Below are 23,935 nucleotides of genomic sequence, written 5' to 3' on the forward strand. Positions count from 1 at the left end.
GGGTCGGCTGTTCGTTTTAAAAAAATTAGTATAGCATAACCATTAAACCATTCCGACTGCCCGAAATGAGACTGCAAATTTTACTCTTTTCTAGAAACTACTTTTTCCAATACGGTTGACAAGATAAAGTTCTAATGCACAGAATTATGAAATTTGGTAGACTTTAATACAGTAAAACCTGTAAAATTGACCACTTTTCAATTAGAATTACATCTTAGAATTCAACCTCTAAATTGACCACTCAAGTAGTGTACCGCAAGTAGTCTACTTACATAGGGGTCACTGTACTAAGAAAATTGTCTCTACGAAGGGTTTCCGTATTTTCTTTGTACTATTTAAAAAATTACCCAAGTTAAAAAAGGAACCAAAAAGACTTTCGATAAGACCCCATTTCGTGCACCTTTTCCAAATTGGCTACGTCCAGATAATTCTACATACGTGTTTCAACAGAATGAAACTTAATGTTTCAGATTACCAGGAGGATTGGAATCTTGTCAACCAGAGTAGACACCTCCCCCCCCCCCTCTAAGTCTTCCAGCCTCTATCGATTTCAATTTTGAATCATTTTTCCCTTTATCACGCAGCTTTATACTTCAAGTATCGGTAAAAACTGATAAAAACTAGAAATGGTTGCTGTTTTACTCCCGCAAAGTCCCCTTAAAATCTAGCCTCCAAATTAGAATACCCCTTTAAGTCTAAGCTTAAAAAATTTTTAAATTCCGCTAGTGAATTTAATTACTATTACGCAGTATTAAGTATTTAATTAAAATATTTAATACTGCGATACGAAAGTTAAGCAGAGTTTAACATGGCAAAATGAAACAATGAAATTAAAGTATTAACTCCTCAAGAGTTGCGATACTGTCACATACCATTTTGATGTGAAAAGATTTCAGTCTATACTATTAAAAATCTAAATTAGAAATGATTTGAGTACTAAGATAGATGAATAAAACGTATTTATTAATATTAAAAGTAAAAGTGATTAGTAAAATTTATAAATCGTCGTGCAGTTGAGCTTCTACTCCTTTCCCTCCGGAGGCTGTCGAGGGGGTGGTGACTTCTGTTTCTTCAGCTGAAGACTCGTCAGTATTCGTAATGTTGGCGCACTTGTAATAGAAGAATCTTTGCGACATGTGTTCACCAGATCGTCGGCATTCCATATCCTCCGGACAATCACAGCTTAGGATAGAGAAGTACATGATTAAGGAGTTACAGTACCTCAGAAATGAAACTATCTAAAAAATTTTGCTTATTTTAAAACTATTCAACACAGGGGAAAAGATTCATTGCTTTAGTTCAAATATTGAAAAAGTTATGAGTGGTTTTAGGCCATGCTCGCTATATGTTCTTATGCAAAAGAAAAACTTTAAATTGCTTTTTCTCGATGATGGCTTTGTATTTTCATGTCATTAGAATCCCTAATGATTTTTTCTATTAAAGATACAGCTTTAAAGTAATACTTTTTGCAATTGGGATAACATTTGACAAAACTGTGCATTGGATAAATTACTCGTGTTTAGAGCATGTTAAACGTTTAAAAACAAATTTTTAAAGAAACTGATTTTTTACATAGTTAATCACAGAAAATTTTCTAATAAACTCGTAAGCAAATGAATGCACAGATTTTGAGAGGATTATAGTGATCGTTTAGCAAAAAACTTAAAATTAGTGCAAAAATAAAGCCTTGGGGATTTTAAAAAATTGAAATTTTCCAATATAAAAAAAGTAGCCAATACTTTAAAATTTTGAAAATAAATTATCGATTACGAAATAAGTGTGCATGTTATGGTTTCAAAGAAATATAAAATTTACTTAAATTAAAAAACGTTTGAAAGGTACTGTGACCCCTTAAAGACAAAAGAAACATCAGAAATTTGTATATTCGTTGCATGGACAGTCTGCTCGTCTACCTGATGCGATGCTAAATAGCGCAAACTTTAGGTATGCACCTAAGTTGTTAAAAATTGACACACCGATTCAAAATTTATGTATTGAGTTTTGAAAGTGATGTTGCTGCACTCTGTATTTTAAGAGTTGAAATCTAGTTATCAAAATCTTGATTTTTTAAATAGGTACTAAATTTGCATTTCAAGAATCAAAACTAGAGCCAAAATGATCGCAAATTACTGCAACTCAACAAATATTGAGTGGCAAATGCTTCTCAACCAGAAAAAAAGGTAGCGTGGAAAGCTATGCAAAGTTTTCCAGTAGAATTTAGAAGTTAGACAATTTTAAACTAACTTTCTCCATACAATTGCAAATTTTAAAATCTTAATAGATAAATACAGGAAACTTGCTTAAAATGCGAGTTACTTGAAACTACGATTTGAAATCTTGAAAATATTAGATGGTAATCTAGTTTGATATTAAATCTTTAAGTTGTTCGAATTGTAGGCTTTTTCAATTTGTAATAAACTTAAATTTCACCAAGTTTATGTCAGTAATAACGTACTAGCAGTTAACTTTGGACCCTCAAATACTCTTAACGTTAAAACATCTGAAAACTTATTTGTCAAATTTCATAATTTCCAACTGAAATACAAATGTTTTTAGTTCATCTTTCGATTCATTTATTTACTACAAGACATTCAAATTAATTCAATTTGATTTTTTCCATTCTCTAGCAAATTAATATGTTCTGTTTGTTAAACATTTTTCAATCAGGTTTAGTGTTTCGAATACAAACATTTTAGTGCAGAGTATTGCATTTCTTCATGTTTCAGGGTATAGTTTAAGATTCATTAAGGATCCTCTTATGATATTCTGTGTGAATTACTCTGAAATTTTGCATTTACCTTTAGAAAATGAACTAAAGAGCATAAGTATCGAAGATATTAAGAAATTCAAGTATCAATACCTTGGTTGCCATCTTTTAAGAGTCGCAAGCTAATTTTACGCTAGTACTTCCAATCAATTCCATATCGAAATTTACTATAACTTTGAATTTATCATTTGCCAAGGGGTATGATACTTCAAAAGAAATACTTCGCTGTGCATGCCAAGCATAGAAACTATGAAAGAAATTTCTGTTGAATAAAAAACTAGCAATTTAAGAATTTAATTGTGCTTAAAAGCAATAGTATACCTTATAAAGACACAAATCACGAAAACTGCATACACGTGTTTCAGGGTCACAAGCAACTGTTTTCGGGGGGAAGAGGTTGGAGATTGATAGTTTTGTCCGAAATCTTAATCTATGAGCTCACTTCTACTAGAAATTTTTATGTTCCATGCCATATGCCCTCAACTGTTCATTTGAAAAGTCGCGAGTATATGCGCAACTATCGAAGAACGTATGTTTCCACTTACTATTTGATAAAGTCTCCGACGGGGTATCTCGTCCACTCTGCGTACTGTTGGAAGCCACATTTGTCGTGTACGTTACAAGTGGGAAACTCGGTGGTGGTTTCCGGCTCGCATGTGGTGGTCGGCAGGACGTTCTCTGCGTACTCTATTGTCCTCTCTTCGCTTTGTTCGGCAGATTGGGCCCCAACTTCACCAGAATCTGATTCTCTAGAACCTACCCGTTTCTGAAATAAATAGAAGTTCATTTTTACTTTCGGTGAAATTCTCCATTTTAAGACATTTGACTGGCGAGGTCTTACACCTCGAAATTTCAATTCTAAGGTATCTTACTTGACTAGACATCCTTTTAGCATAATAACAATATACCGAGCATAACCGAGTTAGCTCTGAACAGTCTTATTTTAATGCTTGGAGTCCAATAAGCCCCACTTCACCAAAACTGCAATGCACTCTAGAGATTTAGTTATAACCAGTATCTTCCGACTAATTTATTGAAAGTAAAAACAGATAAAAGTAGTACGTTGTTTCCAAAACTGCTTTTTGTTAGTAGAGTTGTCAAAGATATTTCTGATAGTTAAGTTTCAAATACCACATAAGTCATGGTTTTACATAAAAAATTGTGATCCTTTCTGCATATATACTAATTGCAAATTCCTAGCAGGTTTTGACCTAAATCTAGGTCAATTCTTGACCAATTTCCTCCTCTATTTGGACTAACTACAGTATATAACGTTAGTAAGGCCTATTTCCTAAGACGAATCAGCTGTTGATTACCACCTACTTTACAATATCCGACACTTAGTATTATTCATAAAATTCTTTAAATAAGAGTTTAAATTTGAAAAGTAACATCAATTTTGTACCACTTACAATTGAAAACCACCTCTAAATTTATAGCGCAAGAAATCTAAACGTGCAGAAAGTGTATGGATACCGTCGAGAGTCACAATGAAAGTCAAATACTAGTTCAATAGACTTCCGACATACAATAGGTTAGTTGCAGAGCAGTAATCTAACTTTTCTCCAGTTAGTAGAGACCAGACTACAGTTTTATTTAGTCTAATTTGTTTAAAATCAGCAGTAAGCTCGATTTCTGCTACTCAGACTGAAAACAAGATTGTGAAGTAACAGAATGATGAAAACTTTAATGACTAAAAGCAGATCAAACATTGAAATCAACTCTGAAAAATCATGTACTTGCAAATTCACACCCGCTTAATTCAAAGGAATTAACTATTTCAAGTGATAGTCACGGAAAGGCCGTTACAATAAAGTATACATTCATGACAATCGCATTCGGGGGGGGGGGGGATCTTTAATGCGCTTCCTATTGACAGGATCTGGTCAAAAATCAAGGACTCAAAAGTTTCTAAGAGTCCTTTTGAAAAGATAAAAACGTTCAAGGTGAGCTACACACAAAGTCGTAATCTTTGAAATGCGTATTGAGAAGCAGTCACAGGGGCTAAAGCAACATTAATACATTTTGCATCTTACAGCAAATACCAAAACTTACAGTAATGTTGAAATCTTGGTGGTCAAGTTTATCAAAGGAGCAAAACTATTTAAATTTCTAAAAAATGGTTGAAACTAAGCATTCAGGGAGGATTAAAAATCCACGAAATTCCAAACGGATATTTATTTAAAAAAAACCAAACATTTAATTAGTTTGAATACATATTTTAGTTTTGTCTCGAGAGTAAATAGCGGATTAACTACTGAAGTGCCAAGTAGGCATTAGAACTTGGAATTTTCTAAAAAGTACAACTCTAAACAACCGTTTTGTTAATACTCCCCACTTCGGTCATTGTTAGTAAACCCGCAGGGTTAAAAATGTTCAGTATGTTATTCTGAAAATATCATTTCAAGCGACTCTTTGCTATAACCACCACAGAAAGTTTAACTGCTCATAATACTCTATGCTGTCGAAGCTTTTAATTATTTACTCTTAATATGCCACAGGAAATTTAGAACCTAATTCAAGTGCAAAATTATCAAGAACAACTTCTCGATACGTATTGAATTTGTACACCGTCTCCCGTTTAACAATTTACAGGGTTCGGATTCGAGAAGGCATTTATTTTTCAGTTTAGACTTAAGTACCAGGCAACTCCTTGTACGAACAAAGATATTTCGTACTATAACGCAATCTGTATAAAAACATGGTTCTGCTGCAATTGTGCAGCTTTCGAATGAAAGATACCAAACAGGAAAAGTTCTCTCAAACGATATTCGCTTTGAAAAACATTCCACCACAATAGTTTACGAAGTCTTGTTTCAACATAAAGAGTTGATTCGGAAGCCAACTAAAAGTCTTTTTTCAATTATTAATTCTAACGAATTCTCTTTTTTATACTGTAGTTATTCGGATGCCTCAATTGCCAAATCGATTTAGTCAACTGTTTAAAAAATCCTCACTTCCGCTTTAATAATGCTTAGCATGTGAATTTATATTAAAGTTTTGGTTCAGTATATTCCGTCCATGTGATGGCAGAAAATGTAACAGAAGGACCTATCCACTCCTATGGAATGAGTCTTCTTAATCTCTTTTCTCGACTTCGTCTTATAGAGTTAAAGAGTTAAATCTATTTTCCAAGTGAGGAATCCACATTGGATTTACTAAATTTAACCACATCAATGAAAAAGAAATTTAAAATACAACGAAAAACTACAACAGCAAATTTCCATGAAGTAATTAAAAGAAATGGAAAAACTTCAAAATTCCAGGATCTCCCAGATCTGTTACAGTTGCAACATTTCGTTCGGAAACTGGTCACGATTGCCTTGCTAAACATCTAAATCGCATTGGCATCTTTACTCTTTACTAATAACAAAGCTGAAAGTCTGTCCGGATCTCTGCGACTCGCATAGCGCCTAGAACGTTCAGCCGATTTTCAAGATTATATTTTCAAAATAACAAATCCGTTTTCAAAGATCTTAAACGACGGGAGGTCACTGCACTTCCAAAAGTTCTTAGATGGGCAAGTTTTGTCTGACGATTCGACAAGATCGCAATTTTTAAATTTCCCGAATGTCCCTTTTAATTAGATTTACGTAAATATGCATTCTTATTTAATCAATCGGCAAATTGAAGATTCCCTTTCAAAACTGAGTTCTAAGCGTCGCTGTACCCAACGTTGATTAAAATGCTAGAATTTGGTTCAGACAAAATTTCATGTAAATCAAACCTACAAATCTTGTAACGAGAATTGTTCCAGTTAATATTTTTGAATCTGTGCGAATGATGTCAATTCATGTGCGAATGACGTAAAATTCAAATAATTTACCGAATTATTAGTACAAAAATTTAAAATTGATGGATAATTAAGTTAATAGTTATATCTATCTATAGCTCTTAAAACAAATCTAAATATTTGAGCCATCGTCTTAAGTGTTTCGCACCTTATCCAAGATTCCTTCATTTCGTAGTGGAGACAAGTGTCCAAGATTACTTTTCACAAAGTAAAAATTCTGCTTACTTTACTTGAGAAAACATTCCATTAGGTGGAAATGGTAGAGTCACAATACCCGGCAACCACAACTGATATTTATGGAACAGTCTTCGACAACTTGATTGCTCACTGATTGAACTACTTGCCATGCCCAGAGCTACCAAGACGTCCCCCTCCTTCCCCTAACCCTGCCTTCCATAGTCCTACACTACTCCAATTCCGAACATCCACGAGCAGAACCCCAGTTTCCGACTCCGTCGACGTGTCTTCTTGGCGGACTTGATTATACAAGATATCAAATTTATTCAGTACTAGCTGTACCCGACGCGCGTTGCTCCGCCAACAAAAACATACATCATTATACTGATTTTCATGACAATCGGTTGAACGGGGCAGAAGTTGCTACTCTGCAGTGGCACCTGGTGGCGAGTGACTTCAATGAGCATATTATGCACCATCTCCGTGGAAAAATACATATATATATAGCAATTTTCGTAATAATCGGTCCAGGTATCAAGTGAAGCCGTGACTATACTCAAATTTTGTACTCGCGCAGTTTGCAAGATCCATCAATCGCTAAAAATATCAAATAGAAAAAGTTTTAAATCCCCCCGTTGCATGAAAAGCCATAAAACAATAAAGAAAGAATTTATTTGTTCAAACTCAAGAAAAATGACAACAGCTAACTTCTTATCAATGAGATCTTTCACGCGAATTAATTTCTGCAGCCGATCATTTTATTCGTATTTATCCAATGGATTGTGACTTAAATTGGAATAAAAAAGGAACTATCGATCGGATTTTTTTCGAACTGGTCTATAAACATTCCCAGTACCAAAAATAACAAACGGTGAAAGTTTCAGCCAAATCTGCCGGGTAGTTTTTGAGTTCATGGATGACATACAGACAAACCATTCATTTTTATATATATAGATAAAAACACCTGCAAGTTTCAATATCAAAACTAAATATCCAAAACGGAACCTTAATATAGACTACTCCTACAGTGGACAAACTTACCACAACTCTATGAACTTGGCCATAAGTAAACACGCAGGACGCTAGGAGAACAATCAGCACGATAGACAAAGCCATCACGAGACGAACAAGCTCCAAATTTCGCACTGTAGAAAAAAGAAACAATCTACCGGAAACTGACAGCCAGTCGTTTAAATGATGAAGCAGGGGTGGCTCATTATGCAAATACCACAGTAAACAAGAACTTCTTCTTCAGTCGTACTCTTGTAAACTTCAAGATATTTCTGAAAATGATCCTCACCACAAGTGCAACGGCGTAGTAATTTAATTAAAAGTAATAAGAAAAACAATTTTAGCATGAGATTTAGAGGTTTACTATTTTTAGATTAATAAAAAATTTTTTTTTTTTTATAATTTTTTAAAAATCAATGCAGTTTTGCCAATTTTAAAATTCAGCATCTGATCTAAATTTTGTCAAGTATCATGAAAATCTTACAAAGGACCGTTATTTTATTCATCCATTTTTAACATTGTTCTTAAAATTCCAACTTCCTATCCTTGCGTTCGACGAAACTCACCGGTCGACCGGTAAGTAACCGGTTACTAACCGCAGCGTTCTATAATCAACCGGTTACCGCACCGGTTACCATTCTAAGCAGTTGATTGGTTGAATGGAGCACGTGATCATTAACTGTCACGTGATTAACTAACCGGTCGCTACCGGGCGTGCTCGTCGAACGTAAGCTATGTGAACCTTTTGAGTCCTTACTGTTGACAAAGGTTCATTTGTGCTAAATCCTTCACCTTCAGCTAGTATTTGTAAAATCATTTCCTCAGTTGCTAAAAAATACCATGAAGATGTGGCCATGGCCATGCTTTTGGCCACATCTGACATGTTTTTCCCCCATACCTCTTGCACTTGACACTTGTCGACAACAGCACAAGAAGAAGAGGCAGGATACTTGTTCTAAGATTTGCATGGGGTGCTGTTCGTAACTGAAATATAAGACAGTGTCGACAGCTATCTCGCTACTTCCTGTCTGCTGTTCTATAGCAAGTGGTTCCGAGATCTCTCCTTAAGATGGCATTCATCCACGCTGTTTTGGCTTACGTCTTGGTGTCCAGTGCAGTTCTTTACGCTCAAGTTCCAAGAATGATGGTTTGTCGATTAGTTTTTAAACTTACAATTTGAAAGGGTGTTTGGGTTAACATGATAAACTTTAGAGGAAGTAATTATATATATGCGTTTAAAAATATTTATGGGTTAATACATTAAAAGCTACGTTGATGCTTCACGTTAATGGAAGAATGAAGTTCAGATTTCTTTTGAATCGCCTAATCTGAACTTTTCAAACTATATATATATATATATATATAATCATATTAAACTTCATTTAATTTGAAATACGTAAAGCTTAATAGAATCATCAGTGTTTCTAATAACTTATTGTGGATTTTAGACTACGTAAGATATCTTCGAGTTAAAAACGAACTGTTAAACTAAATAATGTAAAAATGTTCATATTTCAATATCGGAGCTGCGTAGTTCTAAATTGTAGTTAAGTATTTGATAGAAGTTTCGAAATAGTTAAGCTTGATCACTAAATTCCCTTAAATAGTGTATTTTCAGAGTAACTTCGTGATTTTACGAAAATTAGTGTATTTGAAAACTATTTCGAAGTAAAGACTTGTACATTGTCGAAGTATAAGTTTGAGAAAGTAATTAAACTACACAGATGCTCGTATCCGGTAACATTTGAATATTACAGTGCTGCGGATTTTAGAGATCTTTTCAGAATTTAAACTGTTAATAAAAATGTGCTTTTAATTAAAAATATATTAGACTTTAAGCATTTCTTTTACTTATTTTTCATAAATAACTTTAGTTATTTAAAAAAAACATTCGCATTTGTACGAGGCACAATCGCGTCTGCACCTTTTTGTATTAATTTATATCATAACTTTTTAGACTACTGAAAATATAAAGTAAATTTTAAAGAATAAATTAAGCTTTTTCGGTGTTTAGAGTTTCGCGGTTTAACAGTAGTTTTAGCATCAAGCATTTTTATCTCCGCTGTTAAAGTGTAAGCGTATGTTTGGACCTTATTCCTTAAAGAGCAGTAATCTCCAAGAGATTATACTCAGCTAGAGTAATCTCTTGGTTAAAACTAATTTTAAAATGCATTAATGTTGCAGGACAATCAAATTGTATTAGATTTGACTAACTGAGAATTAGGTAGAAATATCGAATATAAAACTACATTTATTTTGAATAAGTCAAACGTGTATAGGTAGTCGGTGAAACTTTTTTCACTTGCGACTTACTATTCCACGTCCAAACTAATTTCACTCCTGTTATTTCGTGGTGGGAACTCTAAACGCTAGCCTGATATTGGGGCTGCGGCGTTACTTATTTTAGGGTTGGCAGATTAGAAGGCTCTTAAATCCTGAGACCAAGAGTTGGTCACTTTCGTGCAGTATTTCTTAAAATCGTTCGTTCCATTGGAAATGTGATATGGGGAAATTAAATGATTGATATAATACAGCTCAGAAATTGATTTATCTATTTCCCTAAATGTGTTTTAAATGTCTACTCGGTAGATGCCTAAACTGTATCCAACTAATAACATCGAATCTACTTGTTTGTCTGAGAGCTGTTTCACTTTGCGCGAATTTATGCTGAACTTGTCTGCGTAAGATTTAACCATCTTACTTTTGAATGTGTTCAGTTGGTACAAAGGTATCCCAGTACTCGATACCTTATTTTTGAAAATTTAAGTTGTTCGTTCCTTTTTTCAATCGCGATCCTAAGATTGTAAACTTCACTTTTACAATTTAAAAGAAATATAAAACAAAGTTTCAAATCAACACACATCTGAACCCCATTATTTTTTAACTTTAGTATAGTTAAAGAGCCGATAAAAGAACTTAAGGTAATGTAAATTTCGATAAAAGTATAAACTGTAGAAAAGCAATTTGACCTGGAAAGCCAGTTCGACTCGACTATTAGAGTGAATAATTTTATTCTAAGAGTTTCTCAAGCCCCATTCTTATCTTAAGACTAGATAAATATAAAGGTGCTTAATTTTTTATAATGCTGTTCTCGGCCATAGTTACTGTTCTTACACTGTAAAAAAAATCCGGAAACGTTTCTGAGTATATAGTGCAGCTGTGGTTCATAAAAGTTTCGAAAACGTTTCCGAGAATTTCGGAATCCTTTTTCCGTGATTTTTTCTAAAATATCATTCTTTATTATAGTATTGCATACCATATCAGTTTCAATTCTTTCATATCTAAGAGCAATAATACAAGCAATTTTAGAATCATTCGTAATTTTTTTTTTTTTTTGAATTTCTAATGACAAATAGCATGGTTAACAGCATAACATATGCACAGTTATAGATTTTTGAAAAATTATGAAATAATCTAGTAGTTTCATTCCTAGTCATTAAATCGTCGGGGAATTGGAGGGGGGTACCTTCTGAAAAGTGGGGATTGTTTGTTAAACTTCAGTTTCTCTCAATATTTTCAAGACAAAACTATCAACATATTGTATTTTTAATGCAGAACTTAAAAACATATCTTGTATCAAACTTGATAGCTTTTATCTTCGGATAAAATTTGACAGGACTTACCTACCCTTCGCGTTCCGGAATTCGTTCACCTCAAGTCAATTTCTCTGGCGAACAAAGTGTACCGGAAAGTACCAACAGAGAAATTGATGAATTTAAATATGACACCAAGTCCCCCTGCTGGAACCATTCGGGTTGATTCTTCTGTTCTTGCCTTTTTCCAGCTCATCACAAATATAAATACTTATTCAAAATAGGTTACTGATATTATTTTTACAGTGTGCGCAAAATGCAATATATATTTTATTTATTAAAACATTGAACTCTATTACATGATTATTCCATTTCATATATACGAGAATCCCCCCCCCCCCACCGTAAGAGTGATGGTGCACCCATAAAATGCTATGAAGCGCCCACCCCCTTCAAAAAGCAACCCCCTGAAAAATGTCCATGGCACAGTCTGCGTGGTGAACGCCCCTCGTCTTCTCCCCATATGTACATTGTATATTAATAACATAGTTTTTTTTAAAAATGATCACTTTTAAAAGAATGACATGAAATAATATTACTTTTTATTTTGGCATGTAAGTGCAGCTGTTCCTTTTTTGCCACTGACTCATTCCTCCTGATTGTCCTACATTAAACTAGTATGCATGCAGTAGGTACTGTCCTGAGGAAGACAAATTATAGGGACTTGTTTCTTAATTTAGCCGAGGTAAAAAACCCCTATTTTTAATTTTAGGTTTAAGCTCTTGTTTGTTGCATATAGTTTAGCATATGGTGCGTTTGGCCCAATGTAATGCATATATTAGAGCTTAAACACTCTCTATTTAGTAAATAGTTTAATATCTTTTGGTCTTTTGACCATATTTATCGAATCTTCCACGGCTGATGAGCTCCGAATTCAACCTTTCAACTTTATTCTAATAATTGCTACTTTTAATTTTCTTTTTCTCATTGCTATTCATTGCTTGTGTATTTCATATATATACAAAAATATATTATTGAGAAATAATTCTTGTTTGTTATATTTGCAGCTTTCCCTTAAGGGCAGGTACAATGCAACTAAAATAAATCGTACTAATGAAGCTCTGCTGAGATAAATAATATTTCATGTATAATATAAATTATAAATCAAAGTATCATATACATTATAAATAAAAGTGTCATATAAATTATAAGTCGAAATACTTTAATATGGTGTAAAAATACAATTATTTTATTAAGTCTTTTTTTTGCTTTTTGCTTCTGGTAAAATTGAGGCTCGTAAAACGAAAAAAATGAAGACGCTTTTAAATACATATATGTATCTATTTGTAAAAGAAATTAATACACTTAACTAATTTAAAGCGTTTCGCTAATGCAAATATTTAAAGAGATATCGTCATTTAGATAATACTGAAGCACTATGTTCCTAATTACAAGAGATAGTTTTTTTTTACTTCATACAATCTAGCTACACTGTTTACAAGAGAATGAAAACATGCAACCTTAAAGACGAACTATCAAACCTGACAATTTGCATATTATAACATTTAATTCATAATGCTCGATACATAAATGTTCAGCCAAATATTAACTGAGATTGACACATAAAAACAAAGTGCACAATAACACTTATTTAAAGTTTTTTATAATCTTCAATTCATAAATTTTCCAGAATAAAACTAGACACACTTGCACTTTAAATATGTGTTCTACGTAATGTAAAATATTTTCAAATTGCAATAGTTCACAACGAAAAAATGATACTGAGGAATATTTTTTTTTAACGAGATTTATATGAACTAAATAACTTTAAAGTAATCGAGTTGCAAAGCGACTTACCTATTCGTCGGTGGTGGTCTTTTGCAGGCTTTAGTCACCAAAAAGGTGACTTTTATGACAGAATAAAATTCTGCCAACAAAAATTACCCATTTGGTAGAAAGAAAAGTATCCAAGAAAGTAAATTACCTGCACAAGTTATGCGACGCAACGAATTTACATGGCGTCCTCTCGGCAGTTATTTGGTTTCTAATTTCAGTTTGTATTCCTTCCGCGAGCATGCGTCGAGAAGTTGCACTTCGTACTTAAAAATAAGTGACATAGCTTCAAATTCAATCTCATGACTATACATAAGCAAGAAAATATAAGACTTTAAAATTATCTTCAGTGAATTCATGCGAGGAACAAAACTTCTACTAATCCCCTTGATCGAGTGTTACTTCGCATACATGAGTCAGCACTTGTTTTCATTGCGTGCTTTCGAAAGTTTCAGTTTGGATTTGGTGCTGGGCTATAAAATTGCCGTGTGAGCTGCGCATGCGTCGACTCTTACTTTCTTGCTAAACCGGAAAGGTTTTTGATAAGAGCAGATAACTGCTGAGGGCGTACGAATCTGTATTACGGAAAGCTTTTTGTATATTCAGAGTTTTCCGAGATTTTTTACAGTAGTAAAAGCAGCGGCTATACTGTTTGACTGGTGAGAAGTAGGTTGTGCTTATAGAATTTAAGATTTCGACCGGCTGTAAACGGAATTTTCAAATTGAAGTTAAAAGCAAAATTTAATTCTACAGCGGGTAGTATAAAATTTTACTTCCGCGAAATCATTAAAAATCGCTGTGATACCTCCTCAGTTTTTAAAGATACATGGTTCAATATTTACGGTCTGTGGCTTATTGCTGGTTACATAAGAAACCGAAAACTTAGTATCATACCTACCATTTTTATCACTTGGTTTTGATTTCTACTTTAAAAATTTGCAATATGCAGTATTTATTTCAAAATTTACCTACCGATTCTTTTTCCAGTATGTGTTTACAGGTATGTTTTATGGAAAGTCAATGCTGGTTAATTATATTTCAACTAATTAAGTGACCACGCAACACCAGTCTTGGTTTTGGATTGGAGATTCAAAACCAGCAACTACCTGCTACTGCGTGTGCTTCTTGAAGCTGATTCAGTTTCCAATCTCTTTCAGAGGCGGGACGGAATGTCCGGAACTCCGGCCGATATAAACGAAACGGAGAGTGGCGAAGACCCCGATTTTTCGGAACATCTGAATAAAAGTGTTCGCGTCGACAGAAGCGTTCCCAACCCCAGTTACGACTGGTGCAACAATACCGCCGAACCTTGCAAATTCCGGATATACGACAAAGAGACTCGAGAAGTCAACGAAGAGTGGATCTAGTAAGTAGACCTTTTCTGATAGTAAAACATGCCACATTGCCAGTTACAGGCCGCTTTTGTAAAGTGCGCAGTTCTCCCATTTTTTATAATAAAAGAAAATCAACCCGACTACCTGCCTATGTTTACTATTTAAAACCATGTGTATGGTGAAATCAATTTGTAAGTTCACTTCATTCGATTCTTTTTTGCAAAGAATAAAAATCCTTGGACATAATTTATAGCAGGTTGTTTCATTTTATTGGACCTGCAGCGTATAGTTTAAAAATAGCTTGGTAATAAGAAACTAAATGAGGTCTTCAATTAACTATCTATTAAAGGGTTTATAAAACCTTTTCAAGCTAATCTGATGTTTTTTAACTAGTAAAATTTTAAGCTTTATAAAATCTGGTAAATAGTCTCTAATGTTATTTTTAGACTTAGTTTCATCCGGATATAATTAAAAGAAATCTTTTTTATTATCCAATTTGATGCCCTCGTGTATAAAGGAAGACTTTATACACGAGGAAACTCTTTACAAGTTTGCTTCTAAAAGACTGCAGTGCAAGTGTTTTTACTCTTACACGTTTCTCTGTACTCTTCACTTCAGACAGGTTTTTTATGAGCAGTGAAGTGAATATATTTTCCACCCCGATCTTAGTCAAGGACATATTTCTAAATTGAAGTGGCAGTAGTTTGTTTTCATAGTTCCAGTTTACTTAAACTTCACTCGGATTTTTGTCGCAGTAAATATTTATCGCGTAGCCCAAAAGTTGTTCGAAGAACGTTACACTTTTTATTGCAACAAAAAGGAATCTTACTTTCGAGATATTTCAGGGTTTAATTTAAAAAAATAGCTTATATGAGATTTAATCTATTAAATGGTTGGCTAATGAAGTACTCTAAAATGTATCTATGCCTCAATGTCTTAAAATAGAAACTTGTCGACGAATGAGCTTCGGCGCAAAATTAGTTCTAACTTACGTTCAGTTCATCGTCTTCTACCTATTTCAACCTAAAATTACCAATGTTTGAGCGTTCAGTAACTTATCATTTGCTTGCCACAGTTTATAAATGTAAATAATATGGTAGGGTTGAATGCCCCTAGAAAAGGTTTCTACACTTATTATACTAAACATATCTCAGTCTCTGATCTCGCTTGCTTTTTAAACTTTGGACTTCAGCCCCAAAAACGATGTTTTAAAGCTATACAAGGATGACTCATTCACAAAATAGATTTCGAAAGGTATAGTTCCAGACACTTTCTTTGCGAGAAATTGCATATAAAATAACATTTTTTGTTAGCCGATTGAAGTTAAAATTTTACTGTTCCTTAAAACTTCACTTCATTTTAAAACTGATTGTCAGACAAGCAGAGGTTTCTTTCTATCCTCTCCCATGGAAAATGGTTCCATTAACATAGGTTGTAGATAGAACCTGACGCACGCGCATGATCGAGCGAATTTTTATGTCTGCGTTCCTGTATAGCTCTTTCCAGCTGTAGACTAATTGCTCTCCCGTGCATAAAATGCGCTCTATATAGAGTAGTCTAAATTTAGAAAGCAGTCTCATTTTTATTCCATTCAGGGTAAATCTAATGAACTTGGCGTTCTGCTTTTAATTTACGTCTTATAAAAGCTGAAGCGTAATTTATCCACTATGAAAATTACAGAATTAAAATTAGTCTGCTGCATTGATGGCTCAGACAAGATTGCGGTAAATTTTGAACTAGAGTAATAAATAGCTAAATTACAACAGATTTAAATTTAAGCAATGTAGCTGCTTAACACTACTCCGGTTTTAACTGCATGACTAAACTCTGAAATTTAAAGACGTGTTTATATCCAAACTACTAACTTGGTGATATTTTAAATTTTATCCAAAGTTCTATTGAAAGTTAGTCGCTACGACACACATTGCCTCATAACTTATAGCTGCCCCGCAAATATTCAGTTTACAAACTTTAATCTCTTGTATAATTAAAAACTGAGCGTATCTTTGCATGTCCAAGCTTCTTCTCGAGTGACAGTGAACTGACCATCGAACCAGGTATCGATGGATTCGTAATCTTCCCTTCTTGTTTGGCTATTTAACATAATCCTCCGATAATTAGCGGAGATATCAATTAAACTATTGATTATGACTCTTGGATTTCAAAATAAAATCCCTATTTTTCGAAGGCTTTCCTCCATTGAAATTATTATTCAGTGCTGCATCTCAACTTTCCGCAACAATGCCTTTATTAAAATGTATAGCGGTGAAGAAAATCATAGAGATGAAAGATCTGTTGCCATTTTTTCTCGAATATGCACAGGTAACATTCTTTGTTTTGAGGCTTTTCCTGTTAGGGGATTTAAAATGTTTACTTTTGGGTTTTTCCGCAAAATTTCAGACTTTGAGGGTCAAACCTGAATGAACTTGCGTCACTTGACATAACTTTTATTTCCGAGGTGGACCGGGCAACGCAGCTAGTTATTACTAAATGACGATGTTTTGATTTACTGTAGAGTAATTACTGTATCTGAAATCATTGTATCAAATTTTTGATACTTTGAGCTATGAATCGTAATGTTAACTTATCTTGGTGGAAAAGGGCAATTGTAGTACAGAAGATTGTTCACTCTTCTCCGCACCAATAAAGCGTCCTTTTTCAACCTCCCCAGAGATATTCTTAGTCATCTCAAGTTCAACAACATCCAACTTTTGCCCAGTTCGTAAGTGTTCATCAAATTTTGGATTAAATCTTGTTTTAACAGATACGATGTTCCATTCACCGCAGTCTCAAGGTATTGTCGCACTAGGTCAGCGCAGAAAATCTCGCACCACCTTTGTGTTTCTAACATGAAACCTTTCAATTTCGGTGAATTATTTTCTTCAAAAAATCCGTACTGTTCAGTAATTAGAACTATTTCTTTGCTCTTTGGCCGTCCCAAGAATCAAATTGCCCAATGGTAGAAACCGCGCCGATTCTATTCAATTTTAAGGGGTCACAGTACCTTTCAAACATTTTAATTTGAGAAATTTTAATTTTTTAAATCCCTAAGGCTTTTATTTTTGCACCAATTTAGAAATAGTTTTTGCTAAACGATCACTATAATCATCTCTAAAAATCTAAGCATTCATTAACTTACGAGTTTATTAGAAAATGTTCTGTGTTTAATTATGTAAAACAAAGTTTTTAATATTTGGTTTTTAACGGTTTAACTTGCTCTATACATTTGGGTAATTTATAAAATGCTTATCCAATGCAGTTTTGTCAAATGTTATCCCAATTGCAAAAAGTATTACTTTAAAGCTGCATCTTTAATAGAAAAAATTCCTTAGGCATTCTAACTTTCCATGTGTTTGGAATAAGCAATAAAAAATTTTTAGATAGCTTCATTTTTGGGGTACTAAGATTCCTTAATAATGAAAAGTCGAATATATTTCAACAGATTTAACTAATGTTATGTTTTCCAGTTGCGCTTGCCGTGATGGACTGGTGTGTACCTACCACGGAATCAATCTGTCTCAGAGCTTTTATTACTTCATGTGCAAGAACGCTACCAGAGAGCGCAGAGAATCCGAAATGGCTGAAGATATTCCCGAAGACATTGTAGTGAGGAGAGTCGGTTTGATGGAACACGATGACTTGTAACGCTCTTCAACTTGTAACTTTTAATTTTTTTAAGCTAACACTTTTAATAAACTTTTTACACAGTACAATAGTTTATTTCTTTCTGTTTAGTAAATTTTTTTTTGCGGTTACACTTTTGAATCATAAGCTTCTAGACTTCAATAGTTAGAATGAACCTAATATATTGCTCCAGCTGCTTGTGTACAGTATTAAATCTAATTTCTGAGTCTCTGTAATTGCTTTATATGAATTCCCACTGCAGTGGGAAAAAGTTGCAAACATTCTTATACTACCGAGTAGTTCTGTTGAATTTAATTTTTAATTGGATTTGGATTCATTTAGTTGGTTTATCTTAATCTACTTTAGGTTTCATTCGCTTAAGAGTGATTAATCTGTTATTTAAATTAAATTTCTGTTCAGATTTCATACACCTGGATTTAACTTCAAGTAATTCTGCAAGTTTTAATCCGTACCCTAGAAACTCCTCAAGCGTTATCTGGATACTTTAAGCAGAAGCTTAAACTTCAGTTATAAAACCGTACTTTTACATTTGGTAATTTCAGTCTTTGATTACTTCCCTGGAGAGGATCACAAAATGTAACTTGTTTTATGGATTTAATATGACTTTTCTTTCGTAAAATCCAAAATTTTGGGTTTATGGAACACTCGCGAGTGGAGACTGCTTTCAAGACTTTTAATAGTTTATTTTAAATTATAGTATTGTTAAACTCGACTTGTATTTTCCCTTTCTCTCGAATGTACGTGTTGTCTTTTTAACTAGAGTTAATATACATTTTAGTCTTAATTTACCAACAAACCCTTAATGTTTAAAGCATTAATCGCTAACTTATTACCCTGCAATTCATTTTATCTATGGAAATGTTAATTTAGTTTGATACTCCTAAATTTATCTTAAAGTTTTCCCACTTTTAGGGACTTTAATTTCTTACATATGTAACTTGGGCTTCGGAATATTTAGCTTTCTGGAAAATACTCCTGTCACGAATTCTGCCTGCATTGATGTTCCACGTATGTTTCTGTCTTTTCACCTGCATTAATCACTTAAGTTTAAAATTGCACGTAAATTATAAAATTACGGTAAACGGCAATAACACTCGTCTTGGGTGAAGTAGTTTTTAAATCAGTACACTGTCGTGGGCAAGGAACTGCACAGTTCATTACTTTAAATTTTTACTTTCTACTAGTAATTGCTCCGCTGGAGCACACAGATGTCCGAAAAAAGAATAAGTGTGAGGTGAGGGACACAGACTTCCACGTTAACTCAATACTTAATTATTAGGTGCTTACAAATGGCTCTTTAACGATGATCTATTTACATGTGAAAATGAATGTCCTATAACTACTGGTTACCACGGCATCCGGTCCCAATCTGGCACACGGTACCTTCCAGCACTGGTACTTGAAGCAGTACTCGACCTCAGCCAAGTCTTTCACATGGCGCAAGCCATACAGGTCCCCTCTCTTCACCGCAGTCAATCACTCTATCTGTTTTCCCGCCCGATATGGTAATACTCTCGCTGCCACGTAGACGCTGGCAGCGCCACCGCATGATCTCTTGTCATGTAGTTGGGTGGGTTGAGGCTTGTTAGCTAATTCCCACATAAGTATATATTCTTTAGGTTGTTGGAACTAATTTCTAGCATTCTATGAACTGCACTCTAATTTAAGATTGTAAAGGTAGTTTTGGAGGTAATGTAAACTCTAAAATTTTTGACAAAAGTTTGTTTAAAAAAGTCACTAGTGAGAATAGTTAAGAGATGGAGGAGTGTTTAATCGAAATTTCTCGAGGTCAAGTTTAATTTTACAGTATAATTTACTGAGGTTTATCATCTCTGTTCTCAGTAAACAAAATATTAAACTCGCCATTACAGCCGAGATTAAGGGGTGGACAGTTACTGGGTAGTCTCAATAATAGTGATTGACCAAAACGGTTAAGTAATGAAGTTATGTTAGTTTTGATATTTTTCTCTAAACGTATGCAACTTTCCCGCACTTGGGCGAAACCAAAATCTAAAGTTATTATGATCCGCCCTAATAAGCATGCACTTTCATAGTAACTTAAGACGAGTGGCGTAGAAAACAGCCTAGGGGTCATTTAACATTGAAATACTATCTCTAAATTTTCTGAATAAGGATAATTTAGGGAGGTCACAGGGACCTGCTGCCAAGTTAGCCTTACCGTGACAATAGAAGAAAGGTATATGTTACATTTTTCTGAATTTCTTTGTTTATGAAAGGTGAATTATGATATGTCAACCTCTGTCGAAATGGGTTTTCGCGTCTGCTCCTACCATGCCATGTTTAAAGAGACCGTCGAGAAATGATGTCACGTTTTGAGAGGAAGGGCTCGTGCAGTTGTAACAATAGGAGGGGGTAACAAGAGTGGCATATTTTTATAACTGTGCATATTAAAAATAGCTTGGCAAGGGAAGGACTAAGGTTAAGGGCGACCAGAGGCGGCGATTAGGACTGAGAAGGGGGGGGGAGGCATGAAAGCCATTGAATTTTTAGCGGCAGCAAAAAAGAACGAGGGATGTGGAGTACAAAATTTTTCTAAGGTTAGTTTGAGAGAACATGAGTGGTAATTGATATAAATGTAACAGCTTAACTCATGGTTTTTCTTAAGAATTTGATGGATTATGTCTTGTTGTTTGAACTTTCCCGGAAGAAACACTTAGACATGAATTAGACTTACATTATTTACCCCAAAGTATTTTGAGATGTAACAAACGCTTAGCAATAATTTAACTAAGCAAGTATGGCTTGTTTAAGTAAAACAATTTATTTACTACTAGCTGTACCCGACGCGCGTTGCTACACCAACAAAAAAATACATCATTATACTGATTTTCATGACAATCGGTTGAACGGGGCAGAAGTTGCTACTCTGCAGTGCCACCTGGTGGCGAGTGGCTTCAATGAGCATATTATGCACCTTCTCCGTGGAAAAATACATATATAGCAATTTTCATAATCGGTCCAGGTATCAAGTGAAGCCGTGACTATTCTCGAATTTTGTACTCACGCAGTTTGCAAGAATTCAACTTTAAATTTCTTTCTATTAGAATTATGTTGTCTTGAAATTAATTTCTCCCTTTTTTTTCAAATCCTTATTCTATTATACCCTTCGCAAATAGTTCTAATTGTGCGTGCTCAGTCATTTAAAACGAGGGGCATCATGACCGGATAATTGTAGAATTCGGGCAATTAGAGAGTTCGGATAACTGGACCCCTACTTTGATATAATACTAATGTAATGTATCTTCAAATTCAGAAACCTGTAATTCTGTTATGGGGGGGGGGGGGGGGAATTCACTTCAGGGAACTCACAATTTAAATATATCGCTTTTTTTAAAAAAAATCACTTTTTGTGAAGTTATTTCTGAAATTAGACATTTTTTGGAGTTTTAAATACTAAAAAATGTAATAAACATCCATGGAATGACACAACCAATGATTTAAAAAATTATAATAACGAACATTTAAAAAGAATCGCCGTTTTTGGTTTAGGACCGAAAATGGCCGCCGGGGGGTGTGTTTGGGGGGGATTTCGGAATGCCTCCCCTTCCTAAAACTTTTGTTTGTACAATGCCTACAAGCATGCCGAGTTTCATAATTTTATCACAATTTGCAGTTTCTTCCCCCGTAGCCCCCCGACTAGTTGAGTCGAACCGAAGTTGATCGTCAGGTTGAACGAATTTCGCTACGTGTGACATGGCCTTTAATCTATAAAAATCTTCTGTGCGGACGTTTGTCACAATAAGGCTTTTAAACGGCTTTACCGATTTTGATCAAATTTTTTGTGTGTAATTAAGTTGTGGCAAGCATGGTTTTGAAGCGCGATGGATCGAATCGAAATCGTTTTTGTTAATTGATTAATTAATTTAAACAATGGATGGTTATATCTCCCAAATGATTAATATTTATTTTAACCTATTGTTGAGCGAGAATTGAAATAAATATTTAACCCGTTGCCAAAGGACAATAAGAAATCCAGTTCTGCTTTTTGTAATGAAATTTCCTACTGTGACATGTCAATTGAGAATAGATAAAACGTAGAGAGAGTGAGTGAAGCCTTCATTTCTTGAAAGCAACGATTTTTGGTCCAGTGATATATTTTGAAGTAAAGTACTGGAAGAAATCGGATTTCTTTCAAGAGGTTCACGCAAAATAAGGTCCCTATATATACGAGCCGACGCATCAGCTTAAGACAGCGGATCCCAACCCGTGGGCCGCATGGAACTACCTAATAAAGATGGAACTGTAACGAAAATTCGAAGATCAATTCCAAAATTGAAAACTGGCGCTTATCCAAAAATATTCCTGAACTGTCCGAAATATTTAACAGAAAAGCAACTTCCATCAAGAGTAAGCAGAGATGACAAATTGGAGACTATTGACAAAATAACTTTAGATAAATTCATGGCAAGTGAACAGGTAAACAATTTTGCTGATTTTTCTTCTGAAATTTTTCAAAAAATTCGTAATTTTGCATGCTTTGAAAATATTGTGTGTCATAAAAGGCAAAACGGAATTTATTTATTTCTCTTTAGCTGGGAACCAATTCCCTTTTCAAACAAATCAATAAAAGTTAGTACCGATCTGACCGTAAGTGTTGTTTTTGAAAACAAACTTGTTGAATATTCGACGTTTAAACACATATTAAAGCAAGAAAAATTGTTACTATGGAGCGAATTAGAAAATCTATTATCTTTTGTGAAAAACTTGTCTGTAAAAAATATTGATCCCATGTCTAATTATGAGAAAGCAATATTTCACTGGGAATCAGCAATAGAAGAGTCAAATGACCAAAATAATGATGAAGAAAATTATTGCGCTAGGAAATTTTTATTGGAGCAAATGCGTTTGTGCAATATTAATATTCATGGTAAAAGATATAGTAGCCATTTAATTGTATTTGCATTTTCTGTATATATTGTATCTCCTTCAAGTTATTCAACCATTTATAAAAGCCGGTTGCTATCAATACCGTCAATAAATCACTTAAAAAGACTGATTTCAGCTTTAAGTTTAACTGAAATGTCCACCAATAGCTCTTCCAATCTGAAGTATGTCCAACAAAAATGTAGCAAATTATCCAATAAAGACAAAGTGGTAAATTTAATTCTGGATGAAATTCACGTAAATAGCAAAATAACATATAAAGGGAAAACATTACTAGGCTTCGCTCAAAATTCTCCAAATACAGAAGCTAGTTCAGTGCAAAGTTTTATGATAACTTCAATATTTTCAAATTTTAAGGAAATTATTGCATTAGTCCCAGTAAGTAAAATGACTGCTGACGATTTGCATTCCTTAACCCTTCAAGCTCTAAAGCTCCTTCATGAAGCAGGGTTTTCGGTGTTATGTCTCATATCTGACAATAATCGAGTCAACAGAAATATGTTTAAAAAGCTCTCAAACGGCGATGACTCAACGGGAAAAATTAAAAATCCAGTAAATCCCTCTGACGACTTATTTTTATTGTTTGATACTGTACATTTGCTGAAATCGATCATCAGCTTGGTTTATCCAATTATTTCTGTTGAAAAAACATTTCTTTGCCCTGATTTTGAAGATTTTAATGTAATTACACCTGTTCACTTTAATTTGCTTAGACTGATGTTTAAGACTGAAAAAGATTCAATAATAAAATATGCTTACAAACTAAATTATAAGTCTCTGTACCCTTCAAACTTAGAAAGGCAAAATGTAAATTTAGCATGCAAAATTTTTGACGAAAGCAATATTGCAGCCTTACAAAGATATGGCGAGACAGATAGCAGATTTTTTAACTGGAAACATACTGCAAAATTTATTGAAATCATTAAATCTTGGTGGG

The 23,935-nt window shown here is 34.0% G+C and overlaps 2 protein-coding genes across 2 annotated transcripts; one reads left to right on the plus strand and one right to left on the minus strand.

Moving 5' to 3' along the window:
• Positions 1-995: 995 nt before the first annotated feature.
• Positions 996-7,889, minus strand: LOC129228392 (uncharacterized). Its single transcript, XM_054863070.1, has 3 exons — positions 7,779-7,889; positions 3,313-3,533; positions 996-1,182 (listed from the first exon to the last, which is right to left on the minus strand). Exons 1-3 carry the CDS (start codon positions 7,851-7,853, stop codon positions 996-998), a joined length of 483 nt encoding a protein of 160 aa, XP_054719045.1. The 5' UTR covers positions 7,854-7,889.
• Positions 7,890-8,806: 917 nt separating this feature from the next.
• On the plus strand, positions 8,807-18,118 carry LOC129227325 (uncharacterized). Its single transcript, XM_054861870.1, has 3 exons — positions 8,807-8,895; positions 14,272-14,480; positions 17,916-18,118. The coding sequence occupies exons 1-3, from the start codon at positions 8,818-8,820 to the stop codon at positions 18,091-18,093; spliced, it is 465 nt and encodes a 154-aa protein (XP_054717845.1). The 5' UTR covers positions 8,807-8,817; the 3' UTR covers positions 18,094-18,118.
• Positions 18,119-23,935: the final 5,817 nt, after the last annotated feature.

This window comes from Uloborus diversus, chromosome 8, assembly GCF_026930045.1.
Source record: "Uloborus diversus isolate 005 chromosome 8, Udiv.v.3.1, whole genome shotgun sequence".
NCBI classification, from domain to species: Eukaryota; Metazoa; Arthropoda; class Arachnida; order Araneae; family Uloboridae; genus Uloborus; species Uloborus diversus.